The 17,563-nt window shown below is 43.8% G+C and overlaps 1 protein-coding gene, 1 long non-coding RNA gene and 1 other non-coding gene across 3 annotated transcripts; 2 read left to right on the plus strand and 1 right to left on the minus strand.

Annotated features, from left to right (window-relative positions):
- Positions 1–686: 686 nt before the first annotated feature.
- Positions 687–758, minus strand: trnaw-cca (transfer RNA tryptophan (anticodon CCA)). The gene has a single exon. It is a non-coding gene; the product is annotated as a tRNA-Trp (tRNA).
- A 6,210-nt stretch (positions 759–6,968) lies between these two features.
- LOC139212642 (uncharacterized) lies at positions 6,969–13,628 on the plus strand. Its single transcript, XR_011585400.1, has 2 exons — positions 6,969–7,142; positions 13,145–13,628. It is a non-coding gene; the product is annotated as an uncharacterized lncRNA (long non-coding RNA).
- A 2,256-nt stretch (positions 13,629–15,884) lies between these two features.
- On the plus strand, positions 15,885–16,766 carry LOC139213502 (trafficking regulator of GLUT4 1-like). The gene is made up of 3 exons (XM_070844213.1): positions 15,885–16,301; positions 16,465–16,591; positions 16,689–16,766. The coding sequence occupies exons 1-3, from the start codon at positions 15,900–15,902 to the stop codon at positions 16,700–16,702; spliced, it is 543 nt and encodes a 180-aa protein (XP_070700314.1). The 5' UTR covers positions 15,885–15,899; the 3' UTR covers positions 16,703–16,766.
- The last annotated feature ends 797 nt before the right edge of the window (positions 16,767–17,563 follow it).

Genomic DNA, 17,563 nt, shown 5'->3' on the forward strand with positions numbered 1-17,563 from the left:
CCTCTGGCATGGCTTCAGTGCGGATGAAAAGGTCTGTGCAGGCTGAGCAAGTTAACCGAGTCTGAAGACGAGTGTGCCTGAAGTTAAAACGCCTCTCACATGAATCCTCTCACTTACTGCAACATCAGTAAACTGGGAGATTTACGACAACGGCCTTTAAAGCGATTTTCAACTACAATGAGACATGTAAGCTAGCTAATCCTACCCATGGAGAGCTGGAAATCTTGCTTTACTCACAAGAAGTGGGGCTGAGCAGCCAGCTGTTGTTGCCCCTCAGTCCCGAGACACCCTACTTTATTTCCTGTAGTTTGAAAAACATTTCTACACCCCACAAAAAAGGCAGGAAAAGGTAAATACTTGACGCTACATAGCTAGCTTTGGGCCGAGCTGTTGCACTGTCAGCGTTGCCCGGTGACGCGTCTCCATGACAACAGGACGCACCTTGTCAGAGAGGAGAGACGTGGAGGAAACGAGCACCGCCATTATCCTCACAGGTCCACTCACTGCCGCTGTCTTATTGTTTCACTTCAGCTTTCAGTTTTTAAAGTAGAAAACAAACGCAGCCATGTTTGCTTGCATGTAGAAAGGAAACAGGATAATACCACCAGGTAAGGTGTTATTGGACAGGATGCAATAACATGGATAATAGGATTGATTACACTTACAGTGTGGGCAAAGCAAAGGTTTGACCCCGACGTGATTTGAACACGCAACCTTCTGATCTGGAGTCAGACGCGCTACCGTTGCGCCACGAGGTCCGTGAACGCACCAGGCACCTAAAAATATCTCGACCTGAAAGGCTGGAAATAGGTAATATCTCAAAAGTGGACAGGTGTAATGTCATAAACAAGATTGTATACAGATTTGAGTACTTTATATTGAATATATGTAGAATGATAAATAGCACAATTGCTGAAAAAAAATATGCATGACAAAAATATACATAAACTAAAACGAAAAATGAAGTTTTTCATCAGTACTTCCAAATGATCACCATGAATGCCTGAATTAAAGTATTTTTACTGGTCATAAATAAGATAGATATTCTTATTAATCACTGGCTCAGACCACTTCACCATCATCTATTTATTAGTTTTGGATGTGTAATAATTATATTGCATCTCTGCATCTATATTTCTACTACATGTTACCCATTATGCCTTCATGTTAGTTTGAAGTTCACCCCTCTGCTTATACTTTGTGTCTCCCAACAATGTGATGCTTGTTTTCCCATACTCTTTGGCTGTCCTGTTAGTGAGCTTGATCTATGTTGAGGACTGCGGCTGCAGTGGGCCTGTGAAGCTCTTTGACTCTTTACGTAAGTGTGTGTATGTGATACTGGACTGTAGAGAAAAACTTTACGGTCATCTGTGATTGAGGCTAAATGATAACTGAGCTTTAGTTCACCTAAAAGCACAAACGCCCTCTCACAGAAAATGAATTTGCCCACTCCAAACAGAAAACTTCCCTTGCATGCGTCCCATCATGACTGTGAAATGAAATCTCAACACGAGTACACACACATGATCATCAGATGAAACTAGAGAAGTGTGAGACCTCCAGGTCCAAACTATTTTAAGTCCTGGATAAATGTGGGCAGTGGTCCTTCAGTCATTGATGAGTTCTTTGAGTGAGCTGAACAGAAGCAGTTGGCCTTAATAACATGTAGAGATAAATAATAGAGAGCAAAGAAGAAGAAATGATTGTAATATACATATTAATCTATTTATGTAATACTTCATGATCATGTATTCTCATAAAATATTTGTTTGATCTGAATCGTTGGTGCCCCGTAAAGGTTTAAAGTGAGAATATGTAACTTACAAAATAAGAAATAAGACCTTCCTGTACAAAAAAAGGTGTACACTCATAAGCAACAAAATGCACCTTAGCTCAATTCAACACACCCAGAGGTTTTACTGATAAAACCTTATTGGTCTGGTATGACAACCACAGGGCAGCACAAACAACACGGACATATCATAACCTTATCACATTTGCCTATTTACACATCCAGCAGACAAATGGAGCAACATTCGTTTGGAGCCCTGTTCACTTGACGAATCTAAGTCGAACATTCACCCTCCTTTTAGCTCTGTTTTTGGCCTCCACCACCTTCTGAGCGAAAGATCCGCACTATGTTCACCAGCTAGTCGCTGACAATATCTGATGCCAGCTGAGGTTTGTGCAGGGCAGGTAGCGTAGAGGGAATTTTTAGGGCTTTTCCAGTGAAATTAGCTGGATGCTAAAACAGTTACAGACCCAGTAAACTAAAACAATGAGCTCAAACACGCTGTAATGCACAGCAGAGCTGAGGACAACGGTAAAGTCAGGTGATCTCATGTGATCCATTGATAACATAAAGGTAATGATTACAGCAGCTTTAAAGTCTATTTCAAGGCAAATACACCATCATTGATTTATCTTGTGCTGCTGACGGACTGTTTTGTCTGAGGAAACTGACATGCTTTTATTAATATTGGCTGAAAAATAATATTGCTGCACTGATTTGTTTAATTGAAAAATAGCTGTATACTATTGTGTTTTTACTGGTGTTTGAGGAACTTCAAACTATTTATAAAACCATGTCCTTTTAAATCGCTGCACAGGGACACGGCACGCAGCCTGGTATTTCCCAGGGAGTTTCCATCCTATTCCTGTTCTGCAGAATCCAGTCCTCAGTACACACATCACATGCCTGCACACACAGAAACAAACACACACACGCTGAATTTATCACATTAATAAGTGTATCCCTTTGAAGCACACACCTTTGTTAAGTATTACACACACTGTAACCTTTCAAATAATTGGTTGGTGACTAAATTTGGCGCTTGGATGCTATGTTCTGTCTGCTATTAAACCATACACCCACCAGCGCTAAGAATAGGCTCGCTCCCTCAGCTCAAACAAGTCTGTCCTGCTTCTGCAATTCCCCCACATATCTGAGCTCTTCCAGTAAGAACTACAGGAAGAGGGAAGATAAATCATGATGCTGAGTCACAGAAGACACGTAACATTTATCCACGCAGGAGTGACAGAGTTCACAGTGAGGTGCAGGCATGATACAGGTGTATTTTCCAAAGGCCCCCTTCTTTAAAGTGACAGAATAAGCTGGCAGGATACCACAAACACAAATTTCACATGCTGATAGAAGCAAAATGGATCATTTATGGTCAACGTAAAGCACATTTGGCTCCGACAGCCGACATTTTTCTTCTGAGTTTTCACTCAACCTTTGATCCTCAGTTCACCGTTAACTCTACTAGGGCATGTGATTGTTTTTTATGTGTTGTGGACCATGGCCCCCTTGCTCACGTCTTGTTCTGATGAGCTTGCGAGTCACAGGCGGTGGTGGGGGAAGATGTGACTCGCACGCTTTCTCCATCTGGTGCGGACATCATCACACAAACAGATCGGGAGTTGCAGTAAAGTGCACTGGAGTCTGCTTGCAAGACTGTTTGCAACAAGAGCTCTTCTGCTAATGCACAAAAGTAGAATTTGTTTGGAAATTTCAGCCAAATCATAGTGAATGTATGTATTACTGTTTGTACAGTATATAACAGTACAGACAGTTTTCAGAGAGCTATAAGATTCAAAGGATTTTCCTGTATGTACAAGGACAAACAGAAGAATCTAAATACCGTTTCTCTCTCACCTTAACAACATATAAATAAAAAATTAAAACAAAGAAAGAAGATATAAAGAAAAATATAAAGAATAAATAGAATCAACATATATACATCAGTGGCGGTTGTGCAGTGTCGTGACAGCTTATTAGATAAGTCTGTGCAAAAACAGCTGAGGCAGAGTCCTTGTGTGTAATGGGTGTGCTACAGTCCAGGGGCAGGGGGGCAGGGGGGCAGAGGGGGGAGGTAGTGGACAGGAAAACTCGCTTCTGGTGTGCAGATGGACAAAAGATTAGAGTACAGCTTATTCTTTGGGGTTTATTGGTACCTGGAGTAAGTAAATGTTATATAATAATGTTCCTGTAGACATTTAAACCCCAACCAATGAACTACCAGCTATGTGACAGACATATATAATTCATTGGCCAATATTGCGGTTTATACAGAGAAGCAAAGACATGTGATTTAATATTTAGGTGATGAGCTTCTGCTTGAACTATAATCCACAATAACCACATGTGCCCACTTTTATGTCTTTATGAATCTCAAAAGTGGACAGATGTAATTAGATTTCATCATAATATGCATACAGTCCATATATTATTATTTCATTATCCATTTATCAGTTTTCGATGTATTATAATTACATAGTATCTCTGCATCTTCATTTCTACTAATGTCACCCATTATGTCTTCATGTTTTGTGGTTTGGAGTTCGCCCCTCTGCTTATCTTTTGTCCTTCCCAACAGTGTGATGCTTGCTTTCCCATACTCTTGTGTCTTTTTTCCAGGTTGATGTAGGGACGGCCCTGTGCTCGTCCACCTCTATCATCACACCACCCTGGCGTCAGAGTGGGTCAGGGACTCCTCTGCCACCAATCTGATCACAAAGTTCTTATTCACCTCTTTCTGTCTGCCAGTGAATGCGGCTCTCCTGTGATCTCTGTCCTCAAACACCAGGACAGTGTGATTAATGGCCTCGCCAAGTGCTGGAAAACTCCACGCTGTAGCGGTGAACGGGTACAGCGGATAGCCTCAAAGGTGAGACAAACATCTCAGCATTTTAACCGAAGGACAGAAGTCTACCGGCTGTGGCTGCCATGTTTACAACAGCCTGTTTTACAACAGCTGCATGGAAATCATTCGCTCATACCAAACACTGTGAGAGATATCATTTATTATCTTTCTTGTTATTATCTTATATTCCGTGCTGAGCCCAAATGATGTCGCCTCTTGGTGTTATAATGCTGATCACTGATTCATGATGACTTCCACCTACACAAACGCCTAAAAAGGACATTGTGACTGAATCAGTGGGCAGCGAAGGTTACAGGTTGAAGGAACTTTGGATTGATTAACATTTCCACAGAAACAGCATCATATCCGGTAGGTAGGAGGTCACTAAAGTCCTGTGGGAGGTGTGTTAATTCAAAAGGAATGAATTAATTTACCACGGTCAAAACCAGGCTGGTGGTTTTCACCTAATCATATTCAAAAAAAAAAAAAAGTTGTTATAAAACAGGCAGAGGATGAGACAGCGGATTTGGTCTCGTGCGGATTTGCTGTGTGTGCTCTCTGTGATCAGGTGACAGTGAGGAAGCAGCTTCTCAAACTGCAGCAACCTTAAAGCTGCAGAGTGACGAACCCCAGTTCACAGGAGGGAGAGAGAGAGAGAGAGAGAGAGAGGCAGAGAAAAGGAGGCCTTAGAGCTGCGTGAGTGTCCATGTGCATCAGCGCTGAAAGAGTAACATGCTCACCCTGACCTGCTGATGTCTCCGGAGGCCATTTGCAGACTCAGATTGTGTCTCAACAAAGTGCAGCTTTTGTGCAGTGAAATGCAGGTTCAATCTGAAACCTTTCAAATGTTTACGGTTCATTATTTTCATTCTCCCTCAGACTCTCATCAGTCAGAAGTGAAGCTGCATTTAAGCTGCACGTGTAATGTACGACATGGATGTACATTTCAATCATCTTGTTTTACTTTTGTGATTAAAAAAACACTGAAATGTGAATCTGTGACATGCTAAAATATTGCATGGCAGTAGCGCATGTAATGAGAGATGATAGCTAAACCAGGCCAACTAGTTACACAGCATTATCTAGTGTAGTGTTTGTAAAGTGTACCAAAAGGGGCAAGAGTGTGTTTTATTTGGAAATTAGCTTTTCATTTGTATGAGAAAGAATGTGTTATTTATTCCCAAAAAAGTTGTATAGTCTCACTTTAATGCCGTTTGGTGCTTAGTGTCAAACCCAGTGAACCTGAGTCTTCAGGTGGCCCCTGGGGTCCAGGGCTCTAGCTTTGTTTCTGAGGAGATGTTTGAAGCCTGGATGTGTAATGACTGCTCACAGCCATGGTTTGACAGTTGCAGAAGTCAGAAAATCCATATTTGGTTAAAGAAGAGGAAGCCTGTAAGGAGCTGTGGAGGGACAATAAAGTGACTGCAGCAGTCTGAGGCAGTCAGACGCATAAACTATAACTATCTGCAAGCATTCATGTCTGCTTGTTGGCTTGTTGGAGGCGGCATGTCGTGAGGGTGTGTGTAAAGTAAAGCTGTTCACTGGCTTTTAACTTCAGAGGTCAAACCAGTGGCCTTGTCATTGAACTTTTGGATGTTAAATGCAGAAAAGATATGGGTGTCCTGCAGCTGTACATTCATATTAATTCTATCAATACTGTGTGTGGTCTCTGTGTCTTTCACTTCTCAAGATTTATATATATAAAGATAGATTTATAATAAAACCTGTAGACAGATCAATGTTTGTATGTATTTCTTTTTATGTTTGTGATGCCAAAACCTCACTTTCCTATGGTCATTCTTCATACAATGATAATAATAATAATAATAATAATGAACCAGGATTAAAACATTTCAGGACTACTATGAGTCAGAAATAAAATCAGATAATTAAAACAATAGAAATAACGAAAGTGAATACAAACACATGCAACCGATGTAAGATTAAAACAATAATAATAAGACAGATGATACGCGCTGTAAATAAAATAAAACTGCATTAATGAGGAGCTCTTTACGTCAGATCCGTGCAGAGTCTGACGTCCTCTTCTCGTGGCTGCTACGTCATTACGCTGCCAGCTGATCGGAGTGGGAAGCCGGGTGTGTGTCTGACTTGTGTGTGTGTGTGTGTGTGTGTGTGTGTGTGTGTGTGTGTGTGTGTGTGTGTAAGAGGGACAGAGAGAGAGAGAGAGATAGAGAGAGGGAGGGGAGAGAGAGAGAGAGAGAGAGAGAGGGAGGACTGGAGCAGGAGTTGTGTAAAAGGGGCTGAAGTCCTGCGCTGCGTCCTCCACTGCTGCTGCTGCTGCGCTGTAAAGTAGACTCACCGCCTGATTAGTAAATGCTGCCAGACCGCTTTCTGTCGTGGACAAACAAACAGACAAGCGACACACCCTGCTGAAGGTCCAGGACTCCGCCGAGCGGTGGGCGAGGCAGCCTGAACTCCGCCGCTCCGTCCAGATGGGCTGTCCGCGCAGGAGCGACCCGGCCGGTGGTCAAGGTGGGGCGTATTACTGTGAGGCTGCGAGGCTGTCTGTGCGTCTCTGCTGGCTAAATACTTCTTCCTGTCAGCCTGATTTAGCCTGTGGCGGCTTGATGACCCAGTTTGCGTGGAAACGACAACTGGGAAACCATCCTTAACACGACTTTATTCAAGTAAAATTCACCTCTGCAGGTCTGATTTCTGGTTTCTGTTCAGTTTGGCGTCGTCAGATCCTCGAGGATTTAGATTTGATGTTATAGGAGTTCTGGCTGAAGGCCTGTGTGTGTGTGTGTGTGTGTGTGTGTGTGTGTGTGTGTGTGTGTGTGTGTGTGTGTGTGTGTGTGTATGTGTGTCATTTAGATCATATCATCCAGGCCTGCTGACACTGGGGAAGTGATATGATATGGCACCCTAGAAATCTGACCACAACCCCCCAGCTCATGCAAACATTTACTGAAACATTTAGATGACTGACACAGTCAAAGTGTGGGCAGAGGCTTTTCTAAAAGTGCTGCATGGAGTATTTGCACATGCAGTTATTTCACAAAGGCAGATAGCAGCTAAAGGGCTGCATGAAATGTGCTAAAAAGTCAGAATTACGTCTAAATTAATACGGAGGGGAACAAAAAGCCAGCGAAGGTCCACAAACGGCTTGTTATCAGTGCTAACAGATTTACAGATTTGTTTTTACATTATCTTTAAACCTACTGTGGCTGCCACAGTTAGAAAATCAGGAAAACTTCAGGCCTTCAGAGAATTCATTGAGTCATTTAGAAGCGCTTAACTGCCAAATGTTGGATTTCCAGGCCATAACGAGCTGTTGCAGTTGGAAGTTGAGGTCTGCATTAATAAAATCCAAACTTGTCAGAAAGTGTCAGCGTTTGCAGCCCCCTTTTTAAAATGTGCTGAGTTCATTATAGGCCAAGAAAAAAGCCTGTGCTCAAGTAGGGGATAGGTGAAAATCAGGAAGACGGCTGGGGCCGAGTCATTCCTCAGAAATGCAGTGACACCAGCAGTCATCTGGCAGATCTTTACTCAAATGAACGTGTGTGAACACAGTTTATGTTACTGTGGATGTTTGTAAGGATCAGTGACACATTCCTGAAGCAGGTGATGTAACAAAATATTCAGGCCTCTCTATCTCTCATGTCTCCTTAAGTCATAAACCAACATTTCTTTGTAGAGTTTTACTTCTATAAAGCATTTTAAAAGCAGTGATGTATGCTCAGTGTTTCTCTGGGATGAATAGTTAAGGGGGGGGGGGCTTAGTGTAGTGCATGTTACATCGATGGAGCCCGTCTTACATAATTGTACAGCCAGAGTTCAGTGTGCAGGTAGGAATGCGCAATAGGCTGTGTCACGAGCCGCATTTGTGCCATTGCAACCCAGAGCGTGACATAAGCCACCCTGTCGATGAGGATCACATGAGGATGACAGGGTGTCGGTTAAAAAGCAACTCATCTTGTCCACATGCGTTGTTTGCCCTGCATGCAGGCAAAAGAAGCAGCCTCTCTCGTGCTGTTTTATTGCCTACATTTGCAGAAGTGAAGCCATCTTGCTCAACTTGGGTTACACCCTTCATTCCTATTGCGTGCCTTGTCAAGGGAGGATGGGGCAAGAAGGGATGTGTTATGTAGGTTCATTTAGGGGGGGGGGGGGGGGAATCCAGTTCTTTCAAACAAAATGGCAGAGACTGCCCGGGGACAGGCTTACAGGCCTCATGCAGCACATTACCATCTCACAGGATGTCATGGATTCGGAATGGCATTCGGCTATTCCTCTTAGCTAGAAAAACAACCCACACTCCTTATTTGTAGTGAACTCAGGGTTAAAGTCAGATAGCCTTTAAAGTCCCACAACCAGCGAGCAGCAGAGCATAAGAAGAGGCTCCCTGCACTATGATCAGCGTGTTGCCAAGGCCACCGCCCTTTCCCTGTCTTTGTCCCCATTCCCAGTCTAAAATGATCAGACTGTATTACAAGCTACAATCTGGGGCAGTAAACGTTCTCCAGCTGGGCCACACCCACAGCAAAGGAATGCACCTGAATTGATACGTGTGATAGCTGGAGAACATTTAATTATCGTGCGTTTCCACTCGCAGAGCCATAGCAGCAGTATGCAAATCTGCAGCTCTGCCATTTTGTGTGATAATTCTGCATTTCTTCCCATATTTTCCTGCGTAGCTGCTTTGCTGACGGTCAGACTGATGATTGAGGCGTCTTATCTCGTCGTCTCATGTCGTATCCTAAAACATGACCCTAAAACATGAGAAGGTCAAAAGAGAGAGGTCTGTATGTCCATCACACGGCTTTTTGTTGTGTGTGCTGCGTCTACCTGTCTACCCGTCTCATCTGCCTTTTATTATGCATCTTTTCCCTAATACACAATTTCAAGCGCTCTAGATGAATAATTTCAAACTCTCTGAGTCGTACCGAGGCTCCATAGGCAAATCTCCTTAAGAGATGAAATGTCAATAGTTCCTCTTGGCATTGTACATTCACACCCTCCTATTTACACACCATCATTGCTGTTTCTCTGTGACACGCACATCCTGCCCGTTCAGCTCCAGTGTGTCTTTCCTCTTTCTTATCCTCCCTGCAGTGGCAGCGACTGCACGTCCACAGCCCCAGATAAGCTCAGTCTTTTGTGTATTAGACTGTATGTTATCTCTTTTTACACTGTTGCCCCATGTATAAAAGCCTGTCTCAAGGCCGTCCACGCTGGCTGTCATGTGGCTCTGTATGAGTCTCTCGCTCGGATAAGACGGAAAGGAAGAAAGAAAGAGAGAGAGGAGGAAGTCTGAGGTGCTAAAAAAGGTTTTAAAAAAAAAAAAAAGACAGAGTGGAGGTGGAGGTGAAGGTGATCCTGACGGCGAAGCCATGTCCGCCTCGTCCAGGGCAGACCAGATGTAGACGAGCATATAGAGAGGAGGTGGGTGCGGGATAGAGGGATGGAAAAGAAGGAGTGCAAGAGACTGTGCGAGCCCACAGCAGCTGGATGGAATTTCTAACATACGCAGCAGGAATGCCAGGAATGCAGGACAGTCTGATCTGACCGAGAGAGAGAGGGTGGAGAGGACAGACGAGTCAGGAAAGACAAAAAAAAAAGGAGAAGAGATATGGGAAAGAGTGGCACAGCAAAAGACCCGAGGGGGCTCAACACTGGCCGTCATTGTGACCATAAAGATACAGTCACTGTCTGCGGAGGGACTGGCACGCAATGGAACAAATAACTAATTCAGTTTCAGATTGAGGTTGTGGCAGCCATAGTCAACAGTTATGACTCGTACTGTACGTCCTCTTCCCTGGCTTCCTTCAGACCAACAGTGGCAGGAGCGTCTGTGCAGGCCTGTGGGGGAGGAGGGTGGTGGCTCGCTTCATGAGACTTATGTGACGAATCACGGCCTTCTTTTGCTGAAGTTCCACCATTTGCGAGATCTGCTGCTCACTTTGCGAAACGCTTGCTCCATGTGTCTAGGGATGGCAATGCCCTTCTGTTCGTCTGTGGTTTGGGCCAGCCTGCAATATCTCAACAACCATCAGAGGGATTGACATGAAAATGGAGACACACAGTCATGCACCCCTCGCTGTGAACTGTAATAGCCTTGGTGGTCCAAAGTTTATGACCTACTGTTAAGCCTAAGACCCAAGTTTATGAATACCTACTGTACTATAAACTAGCGTAATTCCCATCAGCCACAGCTGTACTTTGTGTTTATTGCTGAGAAGCAAATGCTAGCATGCTAATATCCTAGACTAAGACTATGAACATCATCATTATTACCAGCTAAGCGTTAGCTTGTTAGCATAGTGAGCCTATAAGCATGATGACATTAGCATTTAAATGGTAAATGTGCTTGTGCAGCACCTCTCTTGTCTTTACCATTACATTCACATAACATTCATTTCAGGCTGCCAATGGAAACCTTTCACTCACACACACTTAAACACACTTTGGGGTTCAGTGCTCACTGACACTTTGACATGCAGGTTGGACGACCCGCCCTGCCGCTGGAGCACAGCCTCACAGAGGCGCCATCGTGGCTGCAGACGCTTGTTTCCTGGTGGCCAACAGCGGTACTGCAACAAGTAGAAATTCTCTGTAGCAGAGGTCTGTCTACCCATAGTGGATTTTTAAGGGCTAATGATGACAATAGTTTAGGACAGGAACAAGCTGGCGTTAAGGATTAGCGAGCTAGGCTATCACAGTCTGCACCTATTTGTCTCTCCGTGCAGAGCAGTGATGTGCATCCTCACGTGACACGACGAGTAGCCAAGAGGCAACACCACTTTAGGCTAATGAGTTTCTGAAAGAGAGGAGAGACATCACAGCAACTCTTACTGGAATCAATGGCCGCCTTTTTTGGAGTCCACTAATCAAATACATGGCTAACTGATCACTTGATTGTAGCAGATCCAGTAGACTTTGATTTGTTTTAATGGAAAATGGCTGGCTCATTTCTTTCAGCGGAGTTTATGAGTATGGCTTCTTTTTTCAGTGTTCATCAGTCACAAGTCAGAACAGGCAGTCGGGGCCTCTGCACGCTGACTCACCCACCTCAAAAATATTTTGACATTTGTCATGTAGATAAATTTGTCAGGAGGCGGAAGAAAACCTTGGAAGTGTTTTTCCGTGTAGAGCCTGTGTGTTTCTTGTATTGATCAGTTATGCGTCTGAATGGAAATGACTCTGTGGTCCTCTCAGGGTGATGCTGAAGTAAAACCCAAGCCGAGTGTGAGACAAAATGATTCCTCCCTACAGCGGTGTCTGTAAAATTTCCTGTTGAAATCTTGTTGATTGTGACCCAGCGCGCCCCCCCCTGCTGTGTTCAGGCTACAGGCTACAGGACACTCAAATACCTGACATTATTGTGGCTTCTCCTCAGTGCAGGAATGCACAGCATGTGTTACTCATCGTCAACCAGACAAGTGGAGCGTGCCCCCAATATCTCAAGATCACCTCCAGATTACATTCTTCGAAGGCACAGACCTGCTGTAGCTTTTGTGCGTCTTAGTCTCCCAGTGGTCCGTTTTCAAACTGTCGTTGTGATCAACCTCACTGGTCATGTTATATTGTTATTATTATATTATGTTTTGGGCTGATTGCAGTTTTATTAAGCGATGGATGTGTTCACCAAATTTCATGGATAATCGTTTTTAGACACTCAAAACCACAAATGTCAGCCTCATGGTGGTGCTGTAGGGAAAGTCAGAGGATCACCAACGTGACAGGCTTCATCATGTGGGAGCCATTAAGCTCTGTACTAGATTTCATGACAGTCTAATCTAAAAATAATGCATATAGTGGCTTTAATTTATACAAGGTTGATTTTATGTATATTTACCATCTCCTCAATGTGAACCTGCCCGTTCATTTCAGCTGGAGCATTCGAATTTATTGACAGACCTGAACACACCACAAACTCCACATTAACAGGTTGTTTTCAGTAAGCCAGCTCCTCTATTCCGTTTGTTATACCTGTAGCTTAGTCAGACCCTCCTTGACAGGTTTTCCCTCTGATCATTCACTTTATTAATCAAAAACAAATAGTTCTTTGGACTTCTGAAAGGACTCCAAGATCTCTGCTTTCATGTTAGAGGCTGTCTACTCCTCTTCATCGCCTCGCTCTCGTGCTTCGTAACCACGGTAACTGACAAAAAAAAAAGAAGAAAAAAAGTAGAGTGCATTTCCAGAGGCCCGGGCTGTGATTTTGAGCATCATAACTGAGAGAGTATCTAAGAATTTCTCGCTGGCACGGTATGACGTGCAGAGGCAGAGCTGAGCTGCCGTTGCACGTGTCCCTCTCTGTGATCTGAAGCATGATCTCGTGTGCATCTCTCCAGTCATTCTTACAGATCAGTTCATTTCACCCACTTATTCACAGCTGATCGTACACACCGTGGCTCGACTGCACCCACTAACTGTACATGTGCGACTGGCTGCGGGCCAACTCTTACCCACGCTACTGGAGCCGGGAGTTTGGAGGGGAACTTAAGCAATCTCTTATTCTCTTTCTGCAGGAATATGTGCACCCACAACAGACAAAGGGAAGAGAAGGAGTCGTGATTTGTGCCTCTGAGCGGGCTGTCCGTCACTCCGGGCTGTCTGGTTCGAACTCTCACGCTCCCTGGCTGACTCCCAGCACTCCCTCACCCTTGGCCCTGAATGGCTGACACACAGCAGTTCTTCACTGGCAAGCTTTATGTTCCTGTACGCATGCTAAAGCTGCCAGCTGAAGAACTGCTCTGGTCAGCCCTGCCCCGGATGACTCAAGAAGAGGAAGCGGATGGGGGTTGGTGGGAAGAGGACTGAGGAAGACTGTTTCACACGCTCAGCACTCAGACTGGACTTTAATCATTGTTTATATTCCTGTGTTAATGACTTGTAAGCTATATTTCCATTTTAGGCAGTATAGAATATTTATGTTGTGGCCACACATGTTGTTTTTCCCTCAAAGTTTGTCTGTGATGTGTTTTTTTTTCTTGCAATAAAGAATAAAATATTCTCTCAGACTCAAAGGTTTATTGTTGTGGACAAAACTGCACACTGTGGACAATAAAACACATACCAGCACTGAAGGCCTTCTCATCCAGAAATAACAGCACACACACAAAGAGGCACAATATGCAAAAATGCGTCACACTGATCCCTTTTAACTTTCAAGTCTCTAGTGAACCCATTAAGCGGGAACAAAAAAGATCAGAGTAAATTAAATTAAAAATAAAATTGAAGTCAAGTGGCCTCACATATGCAATGACTTCACAGTCTTTGTTCTCTGGTGGCTGATCACCACATTAACAAGTCAACCAGCTGACATTTAGTCAGAACTGTACGAATCCTGTAAGGTTGTTGTTACGTATTGATGTGAAACAGATGGAGAAAGAAATAACTTCTTCGGGTTCTACAGGCATCCCGGCGGCTTCAAGGGATTCTTTCACAAACCACAAACTTTCATGGCACGTTCACTGCCGAAGTCACAAGATTATCAAACAGAGGAAAGTACTGAGATAACTCACTGAAACATAATGTTCATAAGACATAAGTTTTCACACCAGTGTTTCAACTTAATACATTTGGCTTCAGCAGCAGGTTAAATTATTACTTAATTACATTTAGCTGAATTGGTTTGATAAAGGAAAAATTTAAGGTTCACAAATCAGTTTATAAAATGGCCCAATCATCGTAATTGTCAGATGAAATGCTTGTCATTTTTCAGTGGTCCTCCATATATAAATCTGACTTTGCCGGTACACATACAGTACTCTGCACTCAGCGTTTCCTCGCGTTTATCAGACAAATCACATCAGAAGACTGAAAAGGTAATAGTATGAATATTTTGCACACTGATCATTAGGAAAGTACAGATAGAATTAGAAAAGATGAGGTGAAAATTGATTGTTGTTGCTCCACTTAACCTTCAACTTCAGGGTTTTTGTGCAGTTCCTCCAAATCACCACTAGATGGCGCAGAACTCACGGTGAAACTGCGGACATACGAACTAAAACATCTCCATTAAGAGAACTGAGGGAGTTAAAGTCAGTCAGACTAGTTCATTGCCACCTAAAGTGGATTTAGATTATTTTAAATCTGCAGTTTGTTAAATGGGCAAAACCCGGAGGGATGATTTTTAACCCTCAAATTCATCCAGTGAGATTGAAAGTGTGTGAAATCCTCACTGCGTCTCTGTCGCCTGCTATTTAATAAACTGGTGGCCTGTAGTGCCACTTAAGTACAAGACTGACTTTTATTTTGATACGAACGATTATTTGATGATCCTGGACGTGTTCAACACAAACAAAACTCCACTGACCAAATCACAAATTGTTCAAGGGAATTTATTGTACAGATTAATAATCATGTAGTCGATGAGCACCAATGAATGAACGACTAAAACTGTCCTGTTGAATGTCTGTGATGGAAAGTGGTGGAGTAAACATTCACATTTGCTCTTACTGAAGTGAAATATTATCTGCGAAATGCAGTGTTAAAGTTTTCATTATACAGAATGGGTTATATAATTATTACTGATGCATTAATCAGTAGGAATGGGCTTTATTGTAGCTGGTTAATGTGGAGCCAAGTGTCACTATTCACATGCTTTTGATATTAGGCGAGAATCATGATTTAAAGGGGCCAGAGCGTTTTATGTGGCACCTTGTAAAACTCGAATGAATGTTGAACGCTGTAAAATGTCAGAATATGACTTTACAGAAGGCTCTGAGTCAGCAGAGCCCTTACAGTGTGCACCTCACTCCCTCACACACCCTGCGCCCCGTCCTCCATGCTGACCCAGCTGATGCACCCCGCGCGTAAATGGAAAGCTTTTACGCACCGCGCGTGTTCACTTCAGAAGAGGTTTAATTGTTGTTTTTGCATTGTCACACGCCTCGACTGGTGCATAAGTAGGCCTCAGACACTGGGGATGTGCTGTGGAGATGTAAGGGATGCGGTAATACCTCACTACATAATAGAGAGGGGGTGGGGGGTGGGGGGGGGTAAAAGGCAGAGCGCGCGTCCGGACTCCCTCCGCCAACTAAACGCGAGAGGGACTCAGACATCAATAACATCTCGCTCATCAATAAGAAATTTTGATGGAGTTAGATTGCTTAATTAAATAGCTTGCCTTGAAGGTATTGGGCTCTCTGAATTTATAACATTTAATCTAATGACCCCCAATGGAGAACATCTGAAGGAAGACTCCTCAGCATCTGCATCTACAGGACAGCGGCTCGGTCAGACACGCATTAAGACTTCAAGATTTCTTATTGTTCAGTGATGGCTATCAACACTGATGCTGCCTTTGGGAAAAGCGCCCTCGGCGAGAGGGAAGTTTCCAATCCCACCGACTTCCAGGACACGGAGAAGCTGCTGAGCACCGCGACCACGGAGCCCAGCGGGCAGAGCAACATCAAGGCGTCTGACTCCTTCTCCCTCAACATCAGAGGGAGCGTCCGGTCTCTGGACGCGGACCAGAACGGACACAGATCGCCGCTAAAGTCGGGCTCCATCGGGCAGCTGGCGGCCCCACCCAAGTCCGCGTCCCGGCTCAGCCTGGGCCCGCTGCCCTCCCCGCTGCCGCCCGGCTCCGTACCCCCGAGTTACTTCTGGCTCGCCGTGCTGTCCTGTTTCTGCCCCGCCGTGCCGCTCAACATATGTGCCTTGTGGTATGCAAATGTGGTGAGTTTACAGCTTTCTTCATAACAACACAATGTAGGACAATCTGTCTGTGCGTGGGATGCTTTACTCCAAGTGCAACTATCTTTTCAGACATTACAGGTGTTTTGCTTCTATTGTTCTTCCAAGTAATTATTTCATTCCTGATCACCTCCTTCCCCATTAGTCGAGGTCCATTCTCCATACAGGAGATATTGAGGGGGCAAGGAAGTATGGGCGTCTGTCTATGCTGCTTAGCTGTCTGGCAATGCTGCTGGGTGTGGCTGTCATCATCTTCATAGTGTTTACAATAGGTAAAGAGACATAAACACATAAAACAAACACACTCACTCACTCACAAGGCTCACTGTGAAGCTGTGTATCTTAATTTCCCTTCTCTCTGTTTCTCAGAGACCCAGAAGTGAACTGCGGGATGGAGGGAGTCTCCTTTAACTTCGTCTGATCTCAAATTTGCACAGAAGATGGAGGAAAGAAGATTAAAGATGAAAAAGCACAAAAACAAGCTGAAGAGACTCTAATGTACAACTTATTGTTTTTCTTAATGCTATGGATGAGAGAAACAAAAAGGAAAGAAAGCGCAGGCTGTTTCACTTTTTCTGGCAACGCTCACGTCCAATAACCCCACAAACTCAGGAACAAAGGAGAGAAAATAAAGGCTGCACACAGTGATGGTGTCGGATCATCAGACATCACATTCTGTGGAGAAAGTTTAAACTACTCATAGTTCAAACTACAGGTGCACTGACGCAGGCTACACCTGCCTGATACACAGACAATTGGATGGCACTACAGTGTACTTATTAAGACAAATCATTGGATAAGTCCTAAAGAGTGACAAACACGAACATCACAACACAACCAAAACACAAAATAAGATTTGTACGTGACGTGAAGATAATCAAACACACTCTCAAGTCATCAGTGCACCTCTAGTCTGTAATGTCGCCACTGCCTGCCCTGTTTCCCTTTACAAAAAGCACGGACTGACTCCTCTTTCTGTTTTATCGGCTGTGGGGAAGACGTATAAACTGATTTCATACACTGTTTACAAGTTTAAAACTCATGTACGGTTATCACAACAACGCCCTGCCGCAGTCATAGTGTGATATCTCGCTTTGCGTGCTAATATGATAAACTAAACAGATTCCTGTTCGGGCTCTACCGAACTGCCTGGATATCTTCACCTCATTAAGTTTATGATATACTGCAAGATATGAATGGGGTTGTTCTCCCTGTATGCACTGCTCTTGGCACTCCGATGTTGG

The sequence above is a fragment of the Pempheris klunzingeri genome, chromosome 14 (genome assembly GCF_042242105.1).
Source record: "Pempheris klunzingeri isolate RE-2024b chromosome 14, fPemKlu1.hap1, whole genome shotgun sequence".
In the NCBI taxonomy this organism is placed as follows: Eukaryota; Metazoa; Chordata; class Actinopteri; order Acropomatiformes; family Pempheridae; genus Pempheris; species Pempheris klunzingeri.